Source organism: Melanerpes formicivorus, unplaced genomic scaffold (genome assembly GCF_026170545.1).
Source record: "Melanerpes formicivorus ecotype bairdi unplaced genomic scaffold, bMelFor1.0.p_v2 SCAF_33, whole genome shotgun sequence".
NCBI lineage: Eukaryota > Metazoa > Chordata > Aves > Piciformes > Picidae > Melanerpes > Melanerpes formicivorus.
The window spans coordinates 9,206,893-9,228,341 of record NW_027142385.1 but is presented as its reverse complement, the minus strand read 5'-3'; the positions used below and the strand labels follow the sequence as shown (position 1 = coordinate 9,228,341).

Below are 21,449 nucleotides of genomic sequence, written 5' to 3'. Positions count from 1 at the left end.
TCCAACCCAAAGGGCAGAACCAAGGCAGATTCCCTCCCTCAGCCCCAGTAAATGCCAGCATGGATCCCAGAGAAGCAAAACCTGAAGCCCTCTCCCTCTGAGAGCAGGAGGGCCCCAGAGATTGAGGGACATTTCTAACTTGCTTCTTCTCAGCCATGTGCTGCTCTTCCAGAACAGGGCTGGACCAAGCCAACCAGAAACCAAGCCAAACACCACAGGAACGTCTCCCTGCCACACAGCCCACAGCTGCCTGGCTGTGGCCTCTAAAGCTCAGCCCCATGAGCTTACCCAACAGCACCCAAGGGCTGGTTTGGTGCTATCCTCTCACCTCTACAGGAACAGAGGGAACAAAATTGAAAATGCCTGTTTCTGGATTGGAAAATAAATGCAGATACTAAATTTGAAATAAAATGTGGCCACATAAGAACTACCCTTGGGTTTAGAAGGAATCGGGAGTCATGCTACAGACAGAGGGGTGGCAGGGACATCTCCAGCACCCCTTGGCTCTAAACCACTCAGGAGTGGCTTCCTCTCTGTTTGGCTTGTTGACTGGCTCAGCCCGGGCTGATGCTCAGGTCTCGTCATGCTGAGGAGGTGCTGAGGAGGTGCTGGGGACCCCGCATGTGGCTGCAGGCAAGGCCCTGCCCGGGTCACGATGCTGCCACAGCCAGCGAGCGGGTGGGAGGTGCCAGCTCCATGCTGCCTCTGGTTACCTTCTTGGTGCACTGTCTAACGGTATTGATTAACTCCGAAATGACCATGTCCACGCATTTCAGGCAAGGCTCTTTAATCTTCTTCACCTGCTTTTTCACAATGGTCTCAAAGGCCATGTCGGGCGTGAAGAGACCGGTTCTAAACACCCAGGGTGGGGACGAGACAAGGCAGGAGGGGAGAAGGGGCAAGGAGAATGCCAGAGCGTTACACACACATCTTGGAGCAGGCTCCGCCGTCAATGAACCCTGGCACATGGGGCTGGGGGCGTCCTGCCCCAGGGCGAGCCCTGACTGCAGTCCATAGAAAGTGGAGGATGCCTGGTGCCTAGGAAGGAGGAGCTGAGGGCAAAATGGGTCCCAGCTGGATAACCATGGCCAGGCCGGCATTTCACCTCAGCCACCAGGCCCAGGGTGGCAGGAGCTGACCACTCTGCAGTGTGTTTGCCCTCAGAGCTGTACAGCAGATGTGAGGCCTTTTCACAAAGATTCTCTTAATGGTTAGGGCACCAAGGGGGTTGATGGGCTGCATCCAGCTCAGCCAGATACAGGCAAAAGGACAGAACAAAAATGAACTCAGGTCACTCTCCATTCACATCCTAGCATGCGGGCAGAGCTCTAGCAGTCTCTGTTCACCTTCCCAGGAACAGCACGACTCAGGGTTCTAGGGCTGTGCTTCCTGACAGCTAAGCTCTGCTGAGGGGAACACAGCTTTGCTAACTACATCCTGGGGCTGTTTGGATCCCAGTGATGGGCACCCCAGTGCTCCCTCAGAGCTCTAGGGAAGGAGGTGCTCAGTACCAACAACTGCTTTGAACAGCTAAGTGTTGGTCAGTATGGAGGCAGAAAGTGATAACCAATGTTTTAGCTTTAACAGGGACTTGTTTCCCTCTTTCCATCCTTTCTTATGTCAAAAAACAAGCAGAGAGAAAACATCTGATCACTAAAGCAATTTTACCTTGTAGGCTTCCATGACTCTTGTGTGGGATGAGAAAGCAAACTCATTTGGGTCACTGTCCCTGCTCCCAGACTCAAGCCCCAGGGTGGTCCAAGGAGGCTGCTCCTCCCTTTTGGCTGACCTACCGTACCTCTGAAGTCTTCTGCTCCATTGGTAAGGCCTAGAGGTATTTACAAGGCTGTGCAGCCTAGGGTCTGCTAGTGGGGGGTACGTGCCTGATGCCATGGATGTTCTTGATGGCGTAGCTGATCTCCCGCCGCAGCTCCTTCTCGTCAAACTCCATCTGCACCAGGAGAGAGCCACATGAGGAACCGCCGGCAGCACTGAGCCCCATGCCAGCCAGCTCTGTGCCACAGGAGGTGCCAGCCCAAGTGCTGCATCAAGAGCCCAGCCACAAAGCATCTACTGCCAGTGCAGACATCCTGCACAGCCTGCAGCAGCAAAGGGCCTGTGTTACCCATACCAAGCCCCAGCTGCTCCCAGGGAGCTTCTCTGAGATAAGGCAATGGGGTTCAAGTGCCAGACTGCTTTCTAAAATGGTTTTGTCTTCCAAAACACAGCATGAGGTCTTGGCAGCTGCTTTTTCAGTGAACACCACAAACAGATTTACAGCTCACACACAAAAATGCATTGGCCAGGACAAGGCAGGCTCTCGGGTTTCACTAAAAAGGTAATGAAAGGAAAAACAAGAAACGAAGCAGTCAAAGGGAAAGAGAGATGATGAAAGACACCAAAAGGAGTAAGGAGACAGAGAGCAGAGGACGAAGTGGATCTCAGCAGTACCTTCACCAGTTCAAAGGGGAAGCGTTCATGGAAGATGCGGTTAATCCTTGCTCCTCCTGACAGCTCATAGGTATCAATTTGGTCTCCAGAGCCTTCAATACGTTTCTCAAAGTCCACAGCAAACTGCTGGACCATCCTGAGAGAAAACAAAAAGCATGAAGCAGAAGTCATGGTTGAGTAGTCACCTCCAGGGAGGGCCACACAGCCAAAGCCACTTACTGGAGCAGAGCTTTGGTCTTGCGAGCAGGGTCATCAGGTCGGAAGCTTTTGTACTCTTCCACCTCCTTCTCAATGGAGAGAAGTTGGCTTTGGAGCTTGTTCCGCAGCCCTGGCAGGGTGTCACGGATGTGGTTGGTCAATTGCTGCACAAGAAGAAGGTTTAAGATGATGACAAACCTCTGGGTGGTTACTGGGAAGAGTTTGCTACTTCTGCACCCCAAAACAAAGAGAAATGTTCCTCTCTTCTGGGCTCAGTCCTTTTGAGTGGTCCTACAAAAAGTCAGTCCCAGGACAGATAGCAGTTAAGAGCTGGGCTGCATCCTGCCTACCCAGGCACCTACTCTTGGCCTCCATTTTTTACCTTCTGGTCTGGTACAAAACTGCCCTTCAGACACTTGCTGTCACCAGCACAGGAACCACATGCATCAGCATTTGCTGCTGACACCAGGGTAAAGCTGCTCTGCCTTCTGGTCACCACACCACTGATGACCAAGGTGGTGGTGAAGCCCTTCTACAATAATAAGGCTGGCAAGACAAGGTGGAAGGAGCCAAAAACCACTGATGAGGTTCTAATAAGAGGGTTTCCATAGAGCACAGTTGTGGAAAACTGCACTTTAAAAGATTAATCTTTAAGTAAGGACAAAAGGGACAAAGTAATTCTTCACTCAAGGGAGTAGAGAGGGAAGCAACAGAAAGCTGCTACTGTATGAGACAGGAGAGAAACCACTTTGATAGGAAAAGACAAGCAATCACATTTCAATCAATCCTTGGAATTTGTTGTTAGGTACAGAGATCTCTAGAGTACCAGACCAAACTATTGACTTGCACTGGTGTCACTGAGAAGATAAAGCAGTGCCTTGCCTTTGCTGTGTGAACTCTATCACTGCCCTTAACGTGCTTCACTGTCTCAGGACCGTACAGGTCAGGATGCAGCACCAAAATGCCTTTTACAATGCAGAGGAGGAAGAGTTAAGCAACCTCTCCATGTCTCACTGCAGTAAAACAACCCTTTGCTGACCACAAGTTTTAGCTTTTCCTGCACTGTTCCATCTCAGAAGAGCCCTGCTGGCCAGCCAAGTGATTCTTACGACAGAGTGGGAAGCAGTTCCTGACAGCCAACAGTACCTGGTTCAGTACTTTCTGCAGGTAGGGGGTCCCCATGCGGTCAGCCATGTGTCTGTAGGCTGGGTGGGAGAGAAAAAATTTTCTCTCTGCAGCCAGAGCTGCCTGGATGTCCTTCTTGCCATCAATGTCCTTCTGACTCCTGTTGACTACACCAATGTAACCTGTAAGAGTGTGGTTAGAGATCAGATGGTTACGAGGATAAGACAGTCAATGGGACTCGGACTGAAAAGGAAGTTACTCAACACTGCAGACAAGGAATTCTAGTGGCAACACATTAGTAGGAAACAATTGGAAGTGTTTAGAACTAGAATTTCCTCTGAGTAGCCCAGGTTCTGATGTTTTGGTATGCAAGACAAAAATGACTGCAACTGAGAATCAGCTTATTTGTCACTGCTCCTTCAGTCACAAAGCACACCCTGGTCTGCTGCATCCCAGACACTTCTGTGACCTCCTTAGGATGGCTACATCCCTACAGCTCCACACAACAGGTATCACAGCCCCAGGGATTTCATCAGATACACTACGGCAACCTCATCTAGGTCAAAGCCAAGGGCAGTCTTTTAGGCAGGAGTTCCATTTTTGCAGCTTGCCTTGTTAAAAGAAGTAGGAAAAGAGAAAGTAAAGATAAGAGCACAGGGCCAGCCTTCCGCTGGGACTCCCTACCCAGGTACAGACACCTGCAAGCTTCCTGCTAACTGCCTGACAGATCCCAGCTTCCAACTTGGAACAGAGGTGGCTTCAACCCAAGTTGCAACAGATGCTGCAGGAAGGAGATGAGGCCAGGAGACCTCCCCTAAGGAAAGCAGAGGAAGGAGAGCATGGCCTAAGCATGCAGGCACCTACCCCTGCGCAGGGGCAGTAATTTGTTCTCTAGCACGTCTCGCGCGTCGGTTCCCTCATCCATGAGGTCCAGCTTGGTGATGACTCCGATAGTGCGCTGCCCTGGGGAACAGACAAACACACCTGAGCAAGCAGACAGCTTCACAGAGCTCACAGACTGCCTCACAAGGCTACTCGAGGGCTCTTGAACTCCAACACTGCAGTTCCCATCGTGGACCCGTCGCAAGAACCAAAAAGACAACAACTAAGCTCCATTTTCACTCACAACCTGTTGAAACAGGCACATGCTCTGCCACAACAGGGGAGATTTAGTGCAGGTAGAGTGCAGATGACTAAAGGAAAGGAATTCTTCGTCCTTCAGATAAGGGGCTTGAACAAAGCAAGAAAAGGAGAGTAACAAAAATCCTGTTGCGGTGACTGCTGACATTCACCAACGCCTCTCAGAACAATGTGGGCTGTGAAGATACAACCCAAGACAACAGAGAGTAGCCCACAGCCACTGGGCAAATCACAACCAAAAAGGAAAAGCAGGCCACTGCCTGGCAATGCCATGCTAAGTTAGAAGAGGCTTACCTTGCGGATCCACCTCCTTGGCGATCTTCAGGGCATCAGAATTAGCCAGGTCGGAGTTGGCTGGGGAGACTGCCAGGATGAGGCAGTTCTCTTTGGTGACAAACTGCATGAGCATGTCTCGGATCTGAAACTCGATGTCAGGGGGCTGGTCTCCCACTGGGACTTTTGTCATACCCGGTAGATCCACCAAGGTTAGGTTCAGGACTATGCAAAGGAAACAGGAGATAGCACAGGAGAGCAATGAAGTAGGAATGCTCTGGTCTCAAAGTACCACCTGGAGCTTTAGTGTCTCCAGTACGTAACAGGTGTAATATGCACACACAAGCACACAGAGCTTTCTAGTTCCTTTCTGCTATTGCTCAGCCAGGACTAGTTCTTAATTGTTACTAGCTGTGACTGTCAGTGATCTCATCATCCTTCCCTTTCAGGCCCTTGTTTTCTCACTGACTGCTGAAGCTTTGCCCTTTAAGTCCCTCCACACTTGCTGCACTGAAAAGGAAGGGACACCGGCACACTTTTTCACATCATAACAAAGACTGGAGAGTCAGAAGAGTTCCTTCCACTCATTAAGAGCTGTCTCCAATATTGAAGAACTCAGTTCTGCTGCCCCTATGCAGGGGAGGCTCTTGTTAAAGTCCAGCTGAAGGACAATATGGAGTCCTGTAGCTGTTTCAATTGCCTTCCTAAGAGTTAAAATCCACTAAAAATCAAGTACAAGTTCACCCAGCCAGATGATGCATAGCAAAGAGCTTTCCAAAAGATACCCACACATTTAATGAGCTGGGAAATTTGGGACTACTGCTCTCATTTAGGCAGAATTCTTCCCCTGAGATCAGTGGGGAATGACAAAGGCACCACCTGTATACCAAGCAGGCACTGAAATGCAAACAGAAGGCCAAGTGCTCCTCAGGAAAGCCACTCAGCAGCTTTTCTTTTGTTCTATTTATTTGCCCAGTAAAGCAAGGAGAGGCAGCAGCTCTTCACTGTAATGCCCACACTGATGGCAAAGAACAGCCCCAGGAGCAGGTTCCTGCACAGACATCCTTTCTTCCCAGGAGTTCTGCTGGCTGTCAGATCCTTCAGCTGTCAGACTCGGCTCCAGCTAAGGCTGGCAGCTTGATCCAGCACGGCCCAGGCACACAGAGCACCAAGCCAAAGCCAAGCACGATCCCCACTTCACTTCTGTTCTTTCTGTCTTTGCTTCAGGATAAAGCAGCAGCCTGCCTCATCCACCTCCTGACTCAGATGCTGTGTTAGGGCTCACCATGGGGAGAGTAGACTCGAAGATTGATGGGCACAGGAGAGATCCCTTTGTTTGAGCCAGTGACACGATCTGTTTCAGCCTCAATTTCCAAACGAACCTCCTCAAAGTCAGTGAATTTCTTCCCTTTGCAGTGTAGGAACTCACCATATTCTATGTAAAGAGAAGCAGGATATTAGAAACAGTCACAGAAATCAGAGAAGCTCCCAAAGTGTAATTAAAACATCGCATTCCAAAGCAAAACAAAACAGTTGAAGAGATGAAGTCTGGCAAGGGCCTTTCCCAGCAGAACCTGGCAGGCTGGCACAGAAGTTACTGCAGTCACCTTATCAATGTCTGAAAGAATGCAGTTGAGCCAAACATCTGCACAATCCAGCTGCTGTCGCAGTAGATGTGGCGTCCTCACTTGTCTTCCTTCAAGTAATAATCCGTGACCCTCTGTTGGTACGAAGCAAACTAAGCAAACTTAGCACACACCTGCCTGAAGCAGCAGTGACCTCCACCGCTACACTGGGAGACACCTGGGTACTCAGGAAAGCTTAGACTAGCTCTGTAATTAAAGAAATGGGGGTAATAAAGTCTCATTACTTAATGAGAATAAACTCAAGAGAGACTCGAGAGAAAAAGACTCTTGTTTTGCACTGCCTGGTGGTTGGGGGGTTGTGAACCCTCAGGATTTTAAAAGCCTCCTAAAAGTCATCTCCTCATGGTAGACAAGAGGGGTGCTGTGGATGGATCAAGTTTAACTGACAAGAGCAGAATACCTTGAAATATTCACTTGACAACTCCTGGGTGAGATATTAACTTATGCTGAGGGGAAAGATGAAGAAGATATCCTGAAATTAAGTGGTAAACCCAGAGAATTGCCAAGAGAGCAGTCACAGAACTCTGCAGTCTTTCTTCAGTGGCCAGTGTGCTCACACTGGGCTCTCCTAACAGGAAATCATTGAGCCTCTCTATTTCAGTGAACTATCAGCAGGGTCATGGGCTGCTAGGTCTGACCTGCTCCTAAGAGTCACAGAAGCACAGAGAAAGGACAGTTGTGATGTGTATTCATGGAGCTTCAACTGACAAATTAAAGAGAAAACTAAGCAGCATTTTCCTGCTAGACACAGAGCACCAGAAGTTAAAGCCACGGAACTGAGAAGCAGCTGCAGGCCACCTTCCCTGGGGGAAATTCTTCTTTACTTCTTCCAGCCTGTGCAAGGCCACTGGTCAAGTGAGACCTTAGTTAACCAAGACAGCAGCCCAGCTGGCCGCAGGAGGGCAGCTCACATACCTGTGCTGGCGTTCACCAGCTGCAGGACCAGCGGGCGCCTGGTTACGATGCCAGATCCACGTGGCAGGAAGTCCCTGAAACGAGACAGCAAGGTCCAGGTGAGCAAACGATTGCCTCCTTCACAGCCCTCCTGCTTCTGTAAGCAGCACAGACTGTAACTGGCAACCTCAGCCACGGGCACAAAAGAGCTGAAGGCACTGAAACCCAAGTGCTCCTGCTTGAGGGGATAAGAGCTTGTTCTGAAGGAGCTGCCTGTACACACAGCACAGACCTCAGCTCCTTCAGCTGAAGTCCAAGCTGCCCAAGAAGCCCATTTAACCCAGCTCTCTGCACGCTGGAAAAATTCCTCTTTCATCAGAAGAGAGAAGCTGAAGCACAGCCTGGAAAGCTGGATGCCTCCTTTAGACCAAATACAGTTACCCAAACGACAAGACCACCACTCTCCCTGAGCTTGCGGCTAGAGAAGGCCCCAGGCTGTTCCAAAACCGGCCGCCAAAGGCTTGTCTCCACCCAGGGCTTCTCCTGGATAGCTGCTTAAGACCCAAGTATTGCCAGGGCAACACCAGCAGCAGCTTCCTTCTGTATTCACAGATCCTGAATTTGTGTGTACCTCACTCCAAAGGAAGGAAGCCTTTCACTGCCCTTCTCCAGATGCTGACTTTGCAGACACTGCCCAAGAGTTCTCCTTTGCTTTTGCTCCTTCCAAGTCCAAGTGCTTTGGGCAAAGCCAGGCATGCTTACTGTATCTGCCTGTGCCCTTGGTGGCCTGTGGCCTGGTTTTTAAGTGCTCTCATGGCTCCCCAGTAGCCACCTGGCACTTCTGACGGACTGCTTCCTTGCATCACTTCGAAACAGCTCCTGCACCTTGAGGGCAGTTTGCTCTGGAAAGAGAAATCCCACCTGTGTTGCTGGGATCCTAGCACACAACCCTGCCTACCCTGGCAGCTCTGACAATGAGCAATTTTGCTAATTCAGTAGTGACTACTCTGGGGGAGTCAGGGAATCCAGGACCAAGCAGCCTGATCTTAGTTCTGCATCAGCTTAGCACTGGCAGAGGAAGCGAAGATGAGGAATCAGCTTTTGATTTACCCCATCACACAAGGACTTGACCAGCTCCATTTCAGGTCCTGCTTTGGCCACTGCTTTCCTATGTAATCTATGCAAGGTCTTCTACTTCTCTGTATTTCTCTTTCCTCAGCTATAAAAGTAATTCTCCATCTGTGAGGCTGTCAGAATAACTTGGTAGCATCAAAACCTGCAGTGTAGTTTCAAGGGAAAGGAGGGTAAGGAGGCCCTCACTCATGGGAATTGCTGAACCCGGAGTAATGGCACCTTAGGTACAATTCTAACAGCTGAAGTAAGGCTGAAGCCCATTCTCATTCTTTCAGACTTTCCAGAAGTACAAAGAGTTAGTGGAGTTTGTCTTTCATTTGTTTTCCCAATAATATAGTTCTACTTTTTCCATTCCAGTGGGATTAACTCTGGGATCTTTGAGGCATTGCATCATTCTAGTAGCAAGACAACAAAAAGAACCAAGGATGCAAACCCTGATGGGTCTCAGGCTGAAAAAGCTGAGGCAGAGAAGTGAGTACAAAGGCATTTACTGCTCTTTGCTGAAGGGTTTGCAGACATTCTCCACCAGCTTCACAGACACCTTGGGGCAAACCCAACCACATCAACCCTTCCAGTCTTATTTCTATTTTAGTATCTGGAGAGGCATTCAAGTACAGATTTGGGCTGAAAGCTGCATTAGTATTGTATTAGTAAAATAAGTAAATAAATAACATATATCTGAGGGATGGAAAACAATTCAGCAGTTACTGCAGAGCAACACTTGACCAAAATCCAAATCTGTCAGCAGCCTTGGTGCCACACAGCTATTGCTGCTTTCCAAGTCAGGGCACTGGGAACTTGGGGTTCCCCTACTATTTGTTTTCAATTCAAGTCTGCTGCTCCGTTCAAGAAACCTCCATGCATTAGATGTCTTGGAATCCCTAGAGAACAAAAAGGTGCTGTTAGGGAGAGAAAAGGCACATTGGCTCTGAAAACCTTTCTGAGCTCATTTAATGATTTGCAGAGATTAGAAGTTAAAGGCAACATGGACAAAGACAATTCACCCTGGACACTTTATAAGATTAAGGAGACTGGAACTGCTGTATAATTCAACCCAGATTGTATGGAAAGGGAAGAAAATGTTGATAGATGCAATCAAAAAAGTAGGAGAGAGACCCAGATGAAAAGCTTCGGACTCCCTGAAGAGGCACAGACTGAAACTTTCAGTTAAGTTTCTGGTGTTTCTCCATTGCTCCTACACTGAGAAACTGTGACTCCCGCAAGCTCATCTGCTGCAGCAGGGCCACATTTGCTCCTAAAGAACACAACTTGCTGGGCAGAAAAGCACTCCTTTACTCCTCTGCTCCAGGTGGATCTTCATCTGATACAAAGCTTTTTCATGCATGACCTCAGTCTTCACTGAAGTTGCAACCATGGTCATCAAGAGCCAACAACACAGCCAAGAGCACAGCACCATCTCTTGTACAAAACAGAAGACAGACCAAATGCTTTTACCACTACCTACTCTCCCTTGCTCCAAGGGAGGAGGAAGACTGGCAAAGCTGTTTGCGCAGAGGGCTTTGATGCCAGTCTAGTCTAGACAGACCAACACAGCAGCCTGGCAGTTCACTGCTTGTTATTCCTTTGAGATTCTGGGATTAAAATGCACTGGAGAAGGTAAAGCCTCAACAAAAAAGCTAAATCAGCATCTTATGAAGACATAAAAGCAGTTCCAAAGAACAGAAAAGTGAACACCACCACGGGATTGTGTAATTTCCTTTCTTTTCTTATTAAAAACCTACACACAAAACAGGCTGTTAAGGGACATGATTCATCTCAGGGTTGGATATTAGTTTCATAAAATTGAGATTAACACAGCTGCCACAATTCCACGTGGCTGTCTCTGTTCCTTCAATGCAGTGATTGCTATTTCCTTGCGTTCTGCTGGTGTCCAGGGACTACAATTCGATCAGTGCCAGGCACTACACAGCAAGAAATGCATTTCCTGCCCCTGTGGATTTTCCTATCTGGTTACACAGTTCATTCCTGCTTAAGCTAAGAACTATCTTCATTTCATCTGTCTCACCTTAGAGTTGCTCTTCGATCATCTACACACATCCAGATCAAGAACTCTTCATCAGCTCTCCGTGGCACAATGGATCACAGGACTCCCCAGACAACCCAAGGTACCAGAGGTGCCCCTGAGGTACAGCCCCTTGGAGCACTGCCTTGAGTGGCAGCATTCACATCTCCATACACCCCTGAGCAGCCCTCCAGTTCACAGAGCACCAACCAAGTTTTCAAACACTCTTACTCCAGCAGTTGTCTCAGATGAATCCTTCGTGTCAGCCACAGAGTATCTGCAAGGCTAAAATGAGCTGCTACCAACCTTACTGACTGCTAAACCAAACATCTCGGAAAGGGCAGCAGCTTTCCCCTTCTTAGACACTACCTGAAGCCTCCTTCTCCTTCACAGCAGGTAGGAGCCCAGTGGAAGCATTGCCCATGATAGCCCCTTCCTGTGCTGCTCCTTCCAGCGACATGCAAACACATCCTAAGCAGTTCTGGAACTCAGGCATGCGGCAGGAACAAGGACACATTTCCTTCCTCTGCCCCTCAGTAGGTTAACCAAAGGGCTGAACTGGACTCCCTTTCCTGCTGACTCCATGGCTTCCATGAACTCTGACTGTCCCTGGACTAAAGTGCTTCAAGAGCAGCCAGCCAGACAACCTAACCACCAAGCATCTAAAAGCAAAGGCATTCAGAACGAGAGCTCCCCCTCCACCCGCTCTCCCAACTGTTTTGCTCTGCCCTGAGCTCCTCTGTGCTGCAGCCTGTGAACCTGGGCAGGGGTCCTGCAGGCTCCTGACAACGTGGCAAGTGTCCATTAAGGTTAGCACTTTGACTCGGGGAAATTTAAGGCAGAGGATGTGTGTTATTGTTATTTATCTGGCAGTGTGCACAGCACAACAACCTCAACCCAGAGTGGGAGAGAGCAGTTCCATGAGCTCTTGGGATAACTTCTGACAGTGCAACTGGCACTGGTCACACAATGGCAGACAGAAGGATCCATTGTAAGGACAGCATACTGCAGCATACAGCCAATATTACTGTGCACAGTCACTCATTATTCAGGAATACAATTCTGAAAAATGAAGCCAGGCAATAGCTGATGAGTGTCATCGTAACACACATTAGCAGAGACAAAAAAGGCAAGAGAAGGCTTCCCACTGCCTTGTCCCTTGCGTTCCTATTCACACCAGCGCAAAGGGAGGTTAACACCATTGTGCTGGCTTACAATTGCTTTAAGTAATTCTGCTCTCAGACAGCACCTCCAAACCTAGCACAGCTTCCAGACCAGCAGCCAGGGCAGCCCAAGCAGACCCCTTTTAGAGTCTGGGAGTTTGCTGTTTGTAAGGGGAGTTCACAGGTGCTGGCCAAGCATGAGCTGGGCTCCTTTACAGAACACTGATGAGTAATTTGCAGTCCAGAAAACAAAGAATAACCTACAGTGGGGCTCCTGAAGCCTGCACCCTTCTCCCACCCTGCTGTCTGCCTTCAGCTCTCAACTCCTTCGCATGGCACTTCAGTGGCACCAGCGTGGGTTCCCAGCCAGTGAGAGGGGCAGTCTGAGATCCCCTTATTAAAGCTTTACAGGGACATGAAGGCACTGTGGTCTTCAAAGAGCAGAGCACAGTGACTGTGCTAATTCACTGTAAGAACACAAATAAGCATGGGCATAGGCTGCATTGCACGGTCACACACACAGCCTACTCCAAGCTGGATGCTATGATCCTCACCACAAGAAACACTTCTCTGTTTTGCTTCCTCTGCCCATTTCTGGCCAGGACATGTAATATTCCAGAGCTCTGCTACAGCTTCTTCCCATGCCATACTCCTGTTTTACTCTAAGTAAGAACAAAAATTAAAAGCAGTGCAAAGTCAACACATCAAGCAAAGAGAGCCACATAAAACACCCATATTTGCTGCACAAAAGCATCTCAAAACACCACAATGACCTGACAGCAGGGGCTGTGCCAGCACAGGAAGGCTTTCAGCAGACTGCCCCTTCCAGGAGAAGCCTCCACAGGAACTGCACAGCCTCATGTACAGCCTGGTCAGGCAAGTCCATCTCCTCCTGAACAACCATAACAGTGTGGTTTGTGTCACTGACACTGGGAACCAAACGATGAGCCATGGAGGGACAGTAGCCAGATGAACCACAGGGCTTCTCTTGGCATGGGGCATGGCACAATTGCTTGGCCACTGATAGAATAGAATAGAATAGAATAGAATAGAATAGAATAGAATAGAATAGAATAGAATAGAATAGAATAGAATAGAATAGAATAGAATAGAATAGAATAGAATAGAATAGAATAGACCAGACCAGACCAGACCAGACCAGACCAGACCAGACCAGGTTGGAAGAGACCTTCAAGATCATCGCGTCCAACCTATCATCCAAGACCACCCAACCAACTAACCCATGCAACCAAGCACCCTGTCAGGTCTCCTCCTGAGCACCTCCAGTGATGGCGACTCCATCACCTCCCCAGGCAGCACATTCCAATGGGCAATCACTCTCTCTCTGTAAAACTTCCTCCTGACCTCCACCCTGAACTTCCCCTGGCACAGCCTGAGACTGTGTCCTCTTGTTCTGGTACTGGCTGCCTGGGAGAAAAGACCAACCTCTGCCTGTCTACAACCCCCCTTCAGGTAGTTGTAGACAGCAATAAGGTCACCCCTGAGTCTCCTCCTCTCCAGGCTAAGCAACCCCAGCTCCCTCAGTCTCTCCTCATAGGGCTTGTGTTCCAAGCCTCTCACCAACTTTGCTGCCCTTCTCCGGACACACTCCAGCAAGTCAGCCTCCTTCCTAAACTGAGGGGCCCAGAACTGGACACAGGACTTGAGGTGTGGCCTAACCAGTGCAGTGTACAGGGGCAGAATGACCTCCCTGCTCCTGCTGGCCACACTGTTCTTGATGCAGGCCAGGATGCCATTGGCCCTCCTGGCCACCTGGGCACACTGCAGGCTCATGTTCAGCCTACCATCAACCAGCACCCCCCAGGTCCCTCTCTGCCTGGCTGCTCTCAGCCACTCTGACCCCAGCCTGTAGCACTGCATGGGGTTGTTGTGGCTGATGTGCAGAACCTGGCACTTGGACGTGTTCAATCTCCTGCCCTTGGACTCTGCCCATCTGTCCAGCCTGTCGAGGTCCCTCTGCAGAGCCTCTCTACCCTCCAGCAGATCAACTCCTGCCCCCAGCTTGGTGTCATCTGCAAATTTACTGATGATGGACTCAATGCCCTCATCCAGATCATCAATAAAGATGTTAAAGAGCACAGGGCCCAGCACTGATCCCTGGGGGACTCCACTACTGACTGGCCGCCAGCTGGATGTGGCACCATTCACCACCACTCTCCAGTCTACTTATACAGAGCTGACAGTCTCCAGTACTGTCCACTGCAGCTCCTTCCTGGCAGCTTTTCGTATACATGGATCTTCTTTTTCCCAGGGAAGAGGATAAAGCCTTTTGTTAGTGAGCTGCATGGCCACATTTATGTGCTCTGGTAGGTCTCTGGGAGGATGCAGGTGACCTGGACACCAGAGGTGCTGCTCGAAAACACATCCCCTGCACGTGGACACTTGCTGATCAAGGTGCTCAGACAGGTCGAGAGGGGCCAGGCCCTGTGCAAAGTTCTCTCATATCATTGAACCTTCAGTCAGCAGCACTTCTGTAAACACTGCTAAAGCAAAAAGGAAAGTGCAGAGCAATTCTCACATGAACACTTGCTTACAAGCTGTGTTCTTCCCACCCCTCCCAGACTCCATTACGTCTCCTCTGCTGTGCTGTAAATTCTGCTTTTCTGGCTCATCTCTGGCCATTCAGCCTGGTTCCCAGGAGCCTGTGCAGCCACTGCCTCTCCCATTCACTCTTTCCACATCCCCTCTCTGGCATCTCACTCAGCCCCTCTCATGCACATGCTCTGTGCAGGCCTCTGGAAGCGGTGTGATAAGGCGGGGATCTATTGTTTATTCTTATTTTAATCCTTTAGGCTGATTTTTGTGTTTCACACTCCACTGGCTTCAGGGTCCATCAAAATCCAGAATTCAGCTGTCTGTGTTATGCCAAGTCATAGTCTTGTGTGAGGTGTCCCTGCCCATGGCTGGGAAGCTGGAACTAGATGATCCTTGTGGTCTCTTCCAACCCTGACTGATTCTATAGCTGCACGAGAGCACAAAACTGCCTCATGGCTGTGCTGCTTCCACAAGGCACAAGACACCCAAGGAGTCCAGAACCATTCCCACACTTTTATTCAGCGGCCTGGGAGATGCCAGCCCAGAGAGTAAACTGACACTGCCAAGGGCTTGACCCAGGGACTTCTGCTGCTCTGTCTCTACAGTAACTCCAAGGCAGGCAGTGTACCCTAGCCTCACGCTTGGTAGGTGACACTGTGATGCCACCAGGAGCTCTTGCCCAGAAGAAGCTGTGCTGGACTCTGGACATTGCTCACCCTCAGCCATCCTGACTGACCAGCCTGGGCAGCTGCCTGTGCAGGCATGCAGGGCTGCTTTCTGGCTGTCAGTGACCAAGGTTCATTCCTTGCTTCCAAGTGCCACGGAGGGCTGTGACACTGGGAATCCTGGCACACAATGCCAGTGCCCTGTGCCAAGGCTGCTGGGGAAGCCTGCCACGGGAGCAGCTTGGATCCACGTGCTCCTGCCCCGGTTGTGATCACCACTAGATGGATAATCCCTTCATGGGCTGCTGCTTCACAGTAGCAGTGCAGCAACCAATCCAATCTGAGAGCCAGAACCAGGCCCAGGGGGATAATTCCCCTCCTACTTCCCTACAACAGGGTGAAATCTACTTGTTTCCATAGCAACAAATCAGCTTGATGGCCACAGCTCCCGCATCCCTCACTGCTGCGCATCAGCCCAGGCTGCCGAGGGATTTCCAGCAAGTCTCTGCAGCTACAGGTCGAGGAGATTTTCCTGGAATACAAACCCCAGCATCTCACCAGAGATGTCATTTGCTTCGATTCACCTCTGCTGCGAGAGAGGGAATCGGGAATCTCCTGCCCTCCTCCATTTCGAGGGCTGACGTCCGCCAGGTCTCTCCCTGCCATGCTCCCGCAGATAGGTTGGCCCCGGGGCGCCAGGACCTCACACACCGACGGGGAATGAGGAGAGAGTAGCCCCACGCCTCGAGTGCTCCGCTGAGCCAGTCTCCCCTTGACATTTTTGCAGGTAAAACCTGAGAAGAGCTCTTGTGTGGAGCTCGGCAGTGCCCTGTGCAGGGTGGGAGTGGTACAGCCCCCGGTGCACAGCCTGATCCCAGTCCCTGCCCACCCAGCAAACGCCGCAGAGACCCTGGCCAGGAAAACAGCCCTGGGAGAAGGAAGCTGCAGCACTGCTGCTCTGCAGCTTGCTCTGGGAATTTCTGGGTAATAGAAAATTAAGTCCTGGATCTTCTTTGCTGCCTTGGGATGTTCAAGGTAAAGAGTGGCAGAGCACTGACAGTATCAGGAACTCGGGGGAACAGGCAGCCTGGTGTATCCTGAATGGATGTGGCAGCAAGTATTCCACATCCATGGAAAATGTAAGATTGCCATTTCAAGAATGACAATCCCAGGAGAAAGAAAACAATGCTGGTTTCACTCATCTAAAATCTAACACAACCCCGGGGCTGGGCAGCAATACCAGGATCCAAGTGAAAGCAAGCACAGCACAGAGGCCTCCAGAACCACAGGCAGAGGAAATGCTGCACTAGAATGAGGTATGTTCCACTCCAGAAGCTGTAAGACCTTCTGCCTGCCTTGCTGACCCTTCCCCATCACAGCCATGCTTTCTTTTTGCTCACTGCAGAGAACACACTCTGCTAAAGAGAAGAAAACAACAGTCCTGTAGTTCATTCATCCTGTGCAGCTTTGCCTGCAAGGCTTCATCTCCAGAATCTCCCTGCAGCTTCAGGCAGTGGTCTCCAAGAGGCCAATACCAGGCATCAGCAATACCCTAGAGCATCAAATTATTCCAGTCTTGATGGTAGTAGTGAAGAAACTCAGGGCTATGGCCAAAAAGGTCAATCTATGTCCTAGCATCTTTGCTTGTCTCTTTCTCACACTGCTGCAGTGGCACCACTCTGCTCTGGCACAGCCAAACCTTCTGATAAATCCTGGCCCTGCCACAACTGAAGGGTCACAGCCCTGAAAACCATGAGCTGTACTGTACCCGCACTTGAGCTGGGAGAGCACAGAAGGGAAGGCCGTACAAAAAACCTCTGGGACAGGAGTGACCGTGGGGAAAGCACAGCCACAGTAACGCCCTGGGATTAGCTAAAGCCAGCAAGCTGCAGCCTGACCTTGCTATTTCTCACCCCCAGCGTCTTAATCTGCTGCAGCTCCCTCCAGCCAAGCTGCAGCTGAGTCCAGACTAAAGTCTGTCCTGCAGTAAGGGCTCTCCTGCACTGAGGAGACTGCAGAAATAACTGACAGCCAAGCTGTTTGTCATGTGCAGACTGGATCAGAAAGGGGTTCTCCTCCTTTTTGCCCTTCTCTTTTTCAGAGGAGGCACAATGGAAGACTCAGAGACACCAAACATTCATGGAAAGTGTCACCCCAGATTTCATGTCAGAACTTCAGCACCTCTGGAGCCCTGGTATTTGCTGCAAGATCTAAGAGAAGAACCACCATAGCTCAAGACACATTTCCTCGCTTCAGTATGACACTTCCTCCACTCCCACAGCGCTGTGTGCTAGCAGAGGAGACAGTGTCCCACAGCCCAAGTGCCAGAGGAGCTCCAGACAGCTGGAAGAGTCGTTGGGAAATGCTCACTAATAATACAAACCCCGATGGGAGCTGCACAGGGAAAGGAGACGTGCCATGAGCGGCCAGGCATGGGTGGTGGGTCTATAAAATTGAATGCAGGTCCCCTGGTCATTGATCTTGGGTGAGAGGGCAGAGGTGGAGTGTGCTGAGGGTGGGGAGGAAGGCTGCTGCCCTTCCAATAGCCTGGACAGGACAGAGTCCTGTGGGGTAACAGAGCTGTGCTGCACTCAGGCACCCTGAGCAAACCCTTCAGGCCGTCCTGCAGAGGGGGTTTAAGATGCCAGTTTGTGTTTCCTCTCTGCCTGGAGAAGTATGCAGGAGCAGTGCCAAGCTCCTGGCCCAGCACAGCACCTCTGCAGTTTCAGATGTCATTAGGATCACCCTGGGTGGAAATGTGGTGCAGAGGCATTACTGCTTCAGCCCTTCCATGAAACACAGGCTGCCAACACCTCTAGTGAGAGCAAAGTCAGTAGCATGAAACTCTACTGCAAAACCCACACAAGACAACTCCGTTTCAGGCTATGCCAGAATGAAGCTGGATCAATAATTCCACAAAAGATGAGCAAATTTTTTGCACACGTGCCTAGACAAACAGAGCAGAGTCTTCTTCTACAAGAAAAGAGTTTAAATTCCTTTCCCTGGATCTTCCCCCCAACCCTTCAAACCAGCACACTGATCTCTAGTGGACTATTTGCTTTTGCCTGTCCAGGTGTCCAGTTTGAATTCAACTCTAAACAGATTTCAAAACATCAAGTGCTACTGCAGTGCCTCACCTGCTCTTGTGCAGGAAGGATTCCTTGGATATTCTTCCAACAGCCTTCACAAATCCCTGCAGGAAATTGACCCCAAGTCTGGGGTGCCAGGTAGTCTGCAGGCCTGGCATGCTAGAGAGCAATGCCCAGGCCCAGCAACATCAAACCCAAGCAGCACAGATACGTAAGTGCATTGTTGGGATCTCAGCTGAAAGCTGTGCTGGTGTAGACCTGACCTGAGTTTCAGCAGTGGAGCTGCAGCAGCAGCTCTGCAGTGTGACACAAGTCATGCACCAGTCCCCGAGGAGGTTCTGCATTTTGGCAGACACCAATCTACTCTCCATTCCTAGCTACAGCCCTGCTGCAACAGCTCTCCTCTCCAGGCCACCACCATGCTCAGGCAATTCCCAGCTATTCATAGAGGAGCTTCTATTAAAAGTAAAAAGCACAATCAGCTTAAGAAATGGCCAGAGATTACTCCAGAGATCACAGCAGCCAGAACAAGAGAAAACCCAATGTGCATTAGAATTAGGGGCCCCATCCCAACCCACAGCACTGTAAGGTCAGAATAAACTGTAAGGAGCCGGTGAAGCTCAAGACTCCCACATAAGTATGAGGGACAGAGGTGTGGGGTTACTGCCTTCACTCTGAGCTGCTGGGACATCAGGGACATCCCCCTGCCGCCAGAGAACTGCTCCTCTGCTGGCAAGCAGGCGGCCAGAGATCCTCATCAGAACCCCATCTTTGCATGGGTTTGTAACCACTTGGGTGAGGAAGAGCTCTGGGAGCTGGAACATTGTTGATTTGCTACCAGAGCCCTAAGCCAGATCCTGCATCACTTACTCTGCCTTTACACATGCAAGAGTGGCAGGAAAGCAAAGAGGAGAATCTGAATAAAGACTTCAAGTTTTTTGCTTTCAAGTACCTCTTTGTTCTAAGAAATGCAGCTCAGTCTCCCCTGTCCCTGAATCTGAAAAACAGAAAAAAGGTAAAAAAGAAAAAGTGTTTTCCTAGTTCCCTCCTGGGTGAGTTAGCTCTGCTGTGAACAGTTACAGATATGGAGAGACAACTACTCAGCATCTCTGTAACCTTCTGCCCGCTCCAGAGCTCTGACTTTTAGAAGGGAAAGAGTTGGCAATGCAGGTCTTGGAAGCTTTGGGATTCTTTATACTGGTCTCCAGAAGCACAAAAGGAAAATGCATCTTTTAAAGAAAAAAGTAGCCTCAAAGCTCCACCTTAGCAATTTCTGTTTTCAGTACAGAAGCTCCATTGCTCTTGTTAGCTTAATTGCTGTGTCCGGGGCTTTAAGGAAAGCCACACGAGTCACAAGACTTGCAGAAAAGTGGCAGAAGTTGGCAAGTTTGCTTCCAGTCAGCAAGATGCAGCTTGAGGAGCTTGCATAATGCCTGCTTCCAAGATGCTTCCAAAAGTATTTCATGTTGAACTGCAAGAAGCTACTAGCCAGAGATTATAACACCATCTCGCTTCCATTCGGTCATGGCTAGGTCTGCCAAAGCTTTCAGAACATCTAACGTGGCAGGGAACAATCAGAGACACTGTTAGCTTTCAGACTTGGGGCTCATCCTTCCTGCCCTGTCTTGAAGGAAAGAGAAGCAGTTATCTGTTACAGCCAGCACCAGCTTAGGAGCTGAGACAAGCCTGAAGGTCACAGAAGCAGCAACTGTCAGCAACTCCTTTGTCTTGCCGGCCCATCTACATAGGACTGCTAAGAAAGCTACTGAGCCACTTCACATTGAATTGTTACTCATTAAAGTATTTATTAATAGGACTTTGGAAACCAAAAGGTGGGCAGAAGTACAATCCTCTCTTCATAGCCACTCCAGTATTTATAGCAGTTAGTCCTGAGCAAGACTTCCAATTCTCATGACTAAACTCCACCAAGCTACTGAAAAGTATGATGAATGCATGCTCTGGAAAAGGACCACACATAAATGCAAATAAAGAGAAATAGCTCCTTGGAGCTCTTCAGAACCAGCACTTGCAGTCTGACCATGCCCCAGCCTAATCAGACCATCTGAGCATTCAGAGTCAGCAGGGACAAATCCTTGGGCTCATTCTCTAGGGGCTGTGCTACCCACCCCTGCTCCAAAAAGCTGTGTTTGAAAATGTAAGTGCTACCAGCCCCTGCAGTGCAGTCTCCCATCTTCCAAGGCTGCCAAAGATCTGAGTCCTCACATCCAGTATCTGACCTCTGTCACCAGCCAAAGGTAGCTGCACCAGATCCAGCCTCTCTACAGAGCCAACCTAAGTTAGCAGCATGGGGCAAAGCAGGCTGCAGGACCAGCTGGAGCTCGTGGCTCACCACTTCTGGAGGCAAAGAGCTCAGGCAGACACTGCTGTACACCTCTGCAGAGCCTTTATGGCTAGCAAATGTTTCACACCTCACAGGTAGCCACCTCTGGTGTTATTTCAGGTGTCCATTAATGATATACACCTACATGGCACGGGATCAACAGCATCTCCTTCCACAGATGGAGGAAAAGGTGTAAGAAGAAAAGCCCCAGTCCCACGGGAATTCAGCTTCAGAGCTGAGGACAGACCTCCGCTGGGCTGCACAAGCCCAACTGCCTGTTACCAAACACCAATGTTCTTCACCTCGAGCTTTCACTGGCTAACAGTATGTGCAAAACCAGGCTGCTATCGGAAGCAGAGGAGCTGTCCCACCAGAGAGCTGCTTCTCCACCATGTACGACTTGGGTTTTTTCTTAGAGCAGATTTAGTTTAGCTCTCCTCCCATCAGCAGCACTGACTCATATGGTTACAGAGCTGGAAGTCCAGGAAGGAAAGTATTACACCCAGAGGTTTTGGGTGATTTTTTTTTAGTGGCATATCAAGGAAGCAGTTTTACTCTAGAGATTAGCAGTAAATTTTCTTTCACAGATGCCACCTCGAAGCCAGTTTTACATTGGGCACATAGGCTGAACACCAGATGCTTCTGGATGACTGCCTGCCCCTCCTTCAGCGAATCTGCTTTTGCCACTCAAATGCACAAAAATCTGAGCATTGGCTCTCAGGGGTGGAGCACACAAGGCTTTGCTCTTGTC

The 21,449-nt window shown here is 49.8% G+C and overlaps 1 protein-coding gene across 18 annotated transcripts in view; it reads right to left on the bottom strand.

The window, feature by feature from the left end:
- Positions 1-21,449, bottom strand: part of DNM1 (dynamin 1) — a 59,410-nt gene that overhangs the window by 31,993 nt on the left and 5,968 nt on the right. For 14 of the 18 annotated variants that reach the window (XR_010989520.1, XR_010989521.1, XR_010989522.1 and 11 more), the window contains exons 2-10: positions 7,749-7,822; positions 6,473-6,622; positions 5,209-5,412; positions 4,639-4,737; positions 3,796-3,956; positions 2,671-2,813; positions 2,452-2,587; positions 1,884-1,951; positions 714-852 (exon numbers count right to left, since the gene is read on the bottom strand). Coding sequence is in view for 14 of the 18 variants with exons in the window: in XM_068156112.1 (XP_068012213.1) it covers positions 714-852; positions 1,884-1,951; positions 2,452-2,587; positions 2,671-2,813; positions 3,796-3,956; positions 4,639-4,737; positions 5,209-5,412; positions 6,473-6,622; positions 7,749-7,822 (1,174 nt within the window). In the remaining 4 variants the exon portion in view is untranslated. The remainder of the gene's footprint in view (positions 1-713; positions 853-1,883; positions 1,952-2,451; positions 2,588-2,670; positions 2,814-3,795; positions 3,957-4,638; positions 4,738-5,208; positions 5,413-6,472; positions 6,623-7,748; positions 7,823-21,449) is intronic. The other 4 variants (XM_068156113.1, XM_068156101.1, XM_068156107.1 and 1 more) reach the window with 1 other exon arrangement.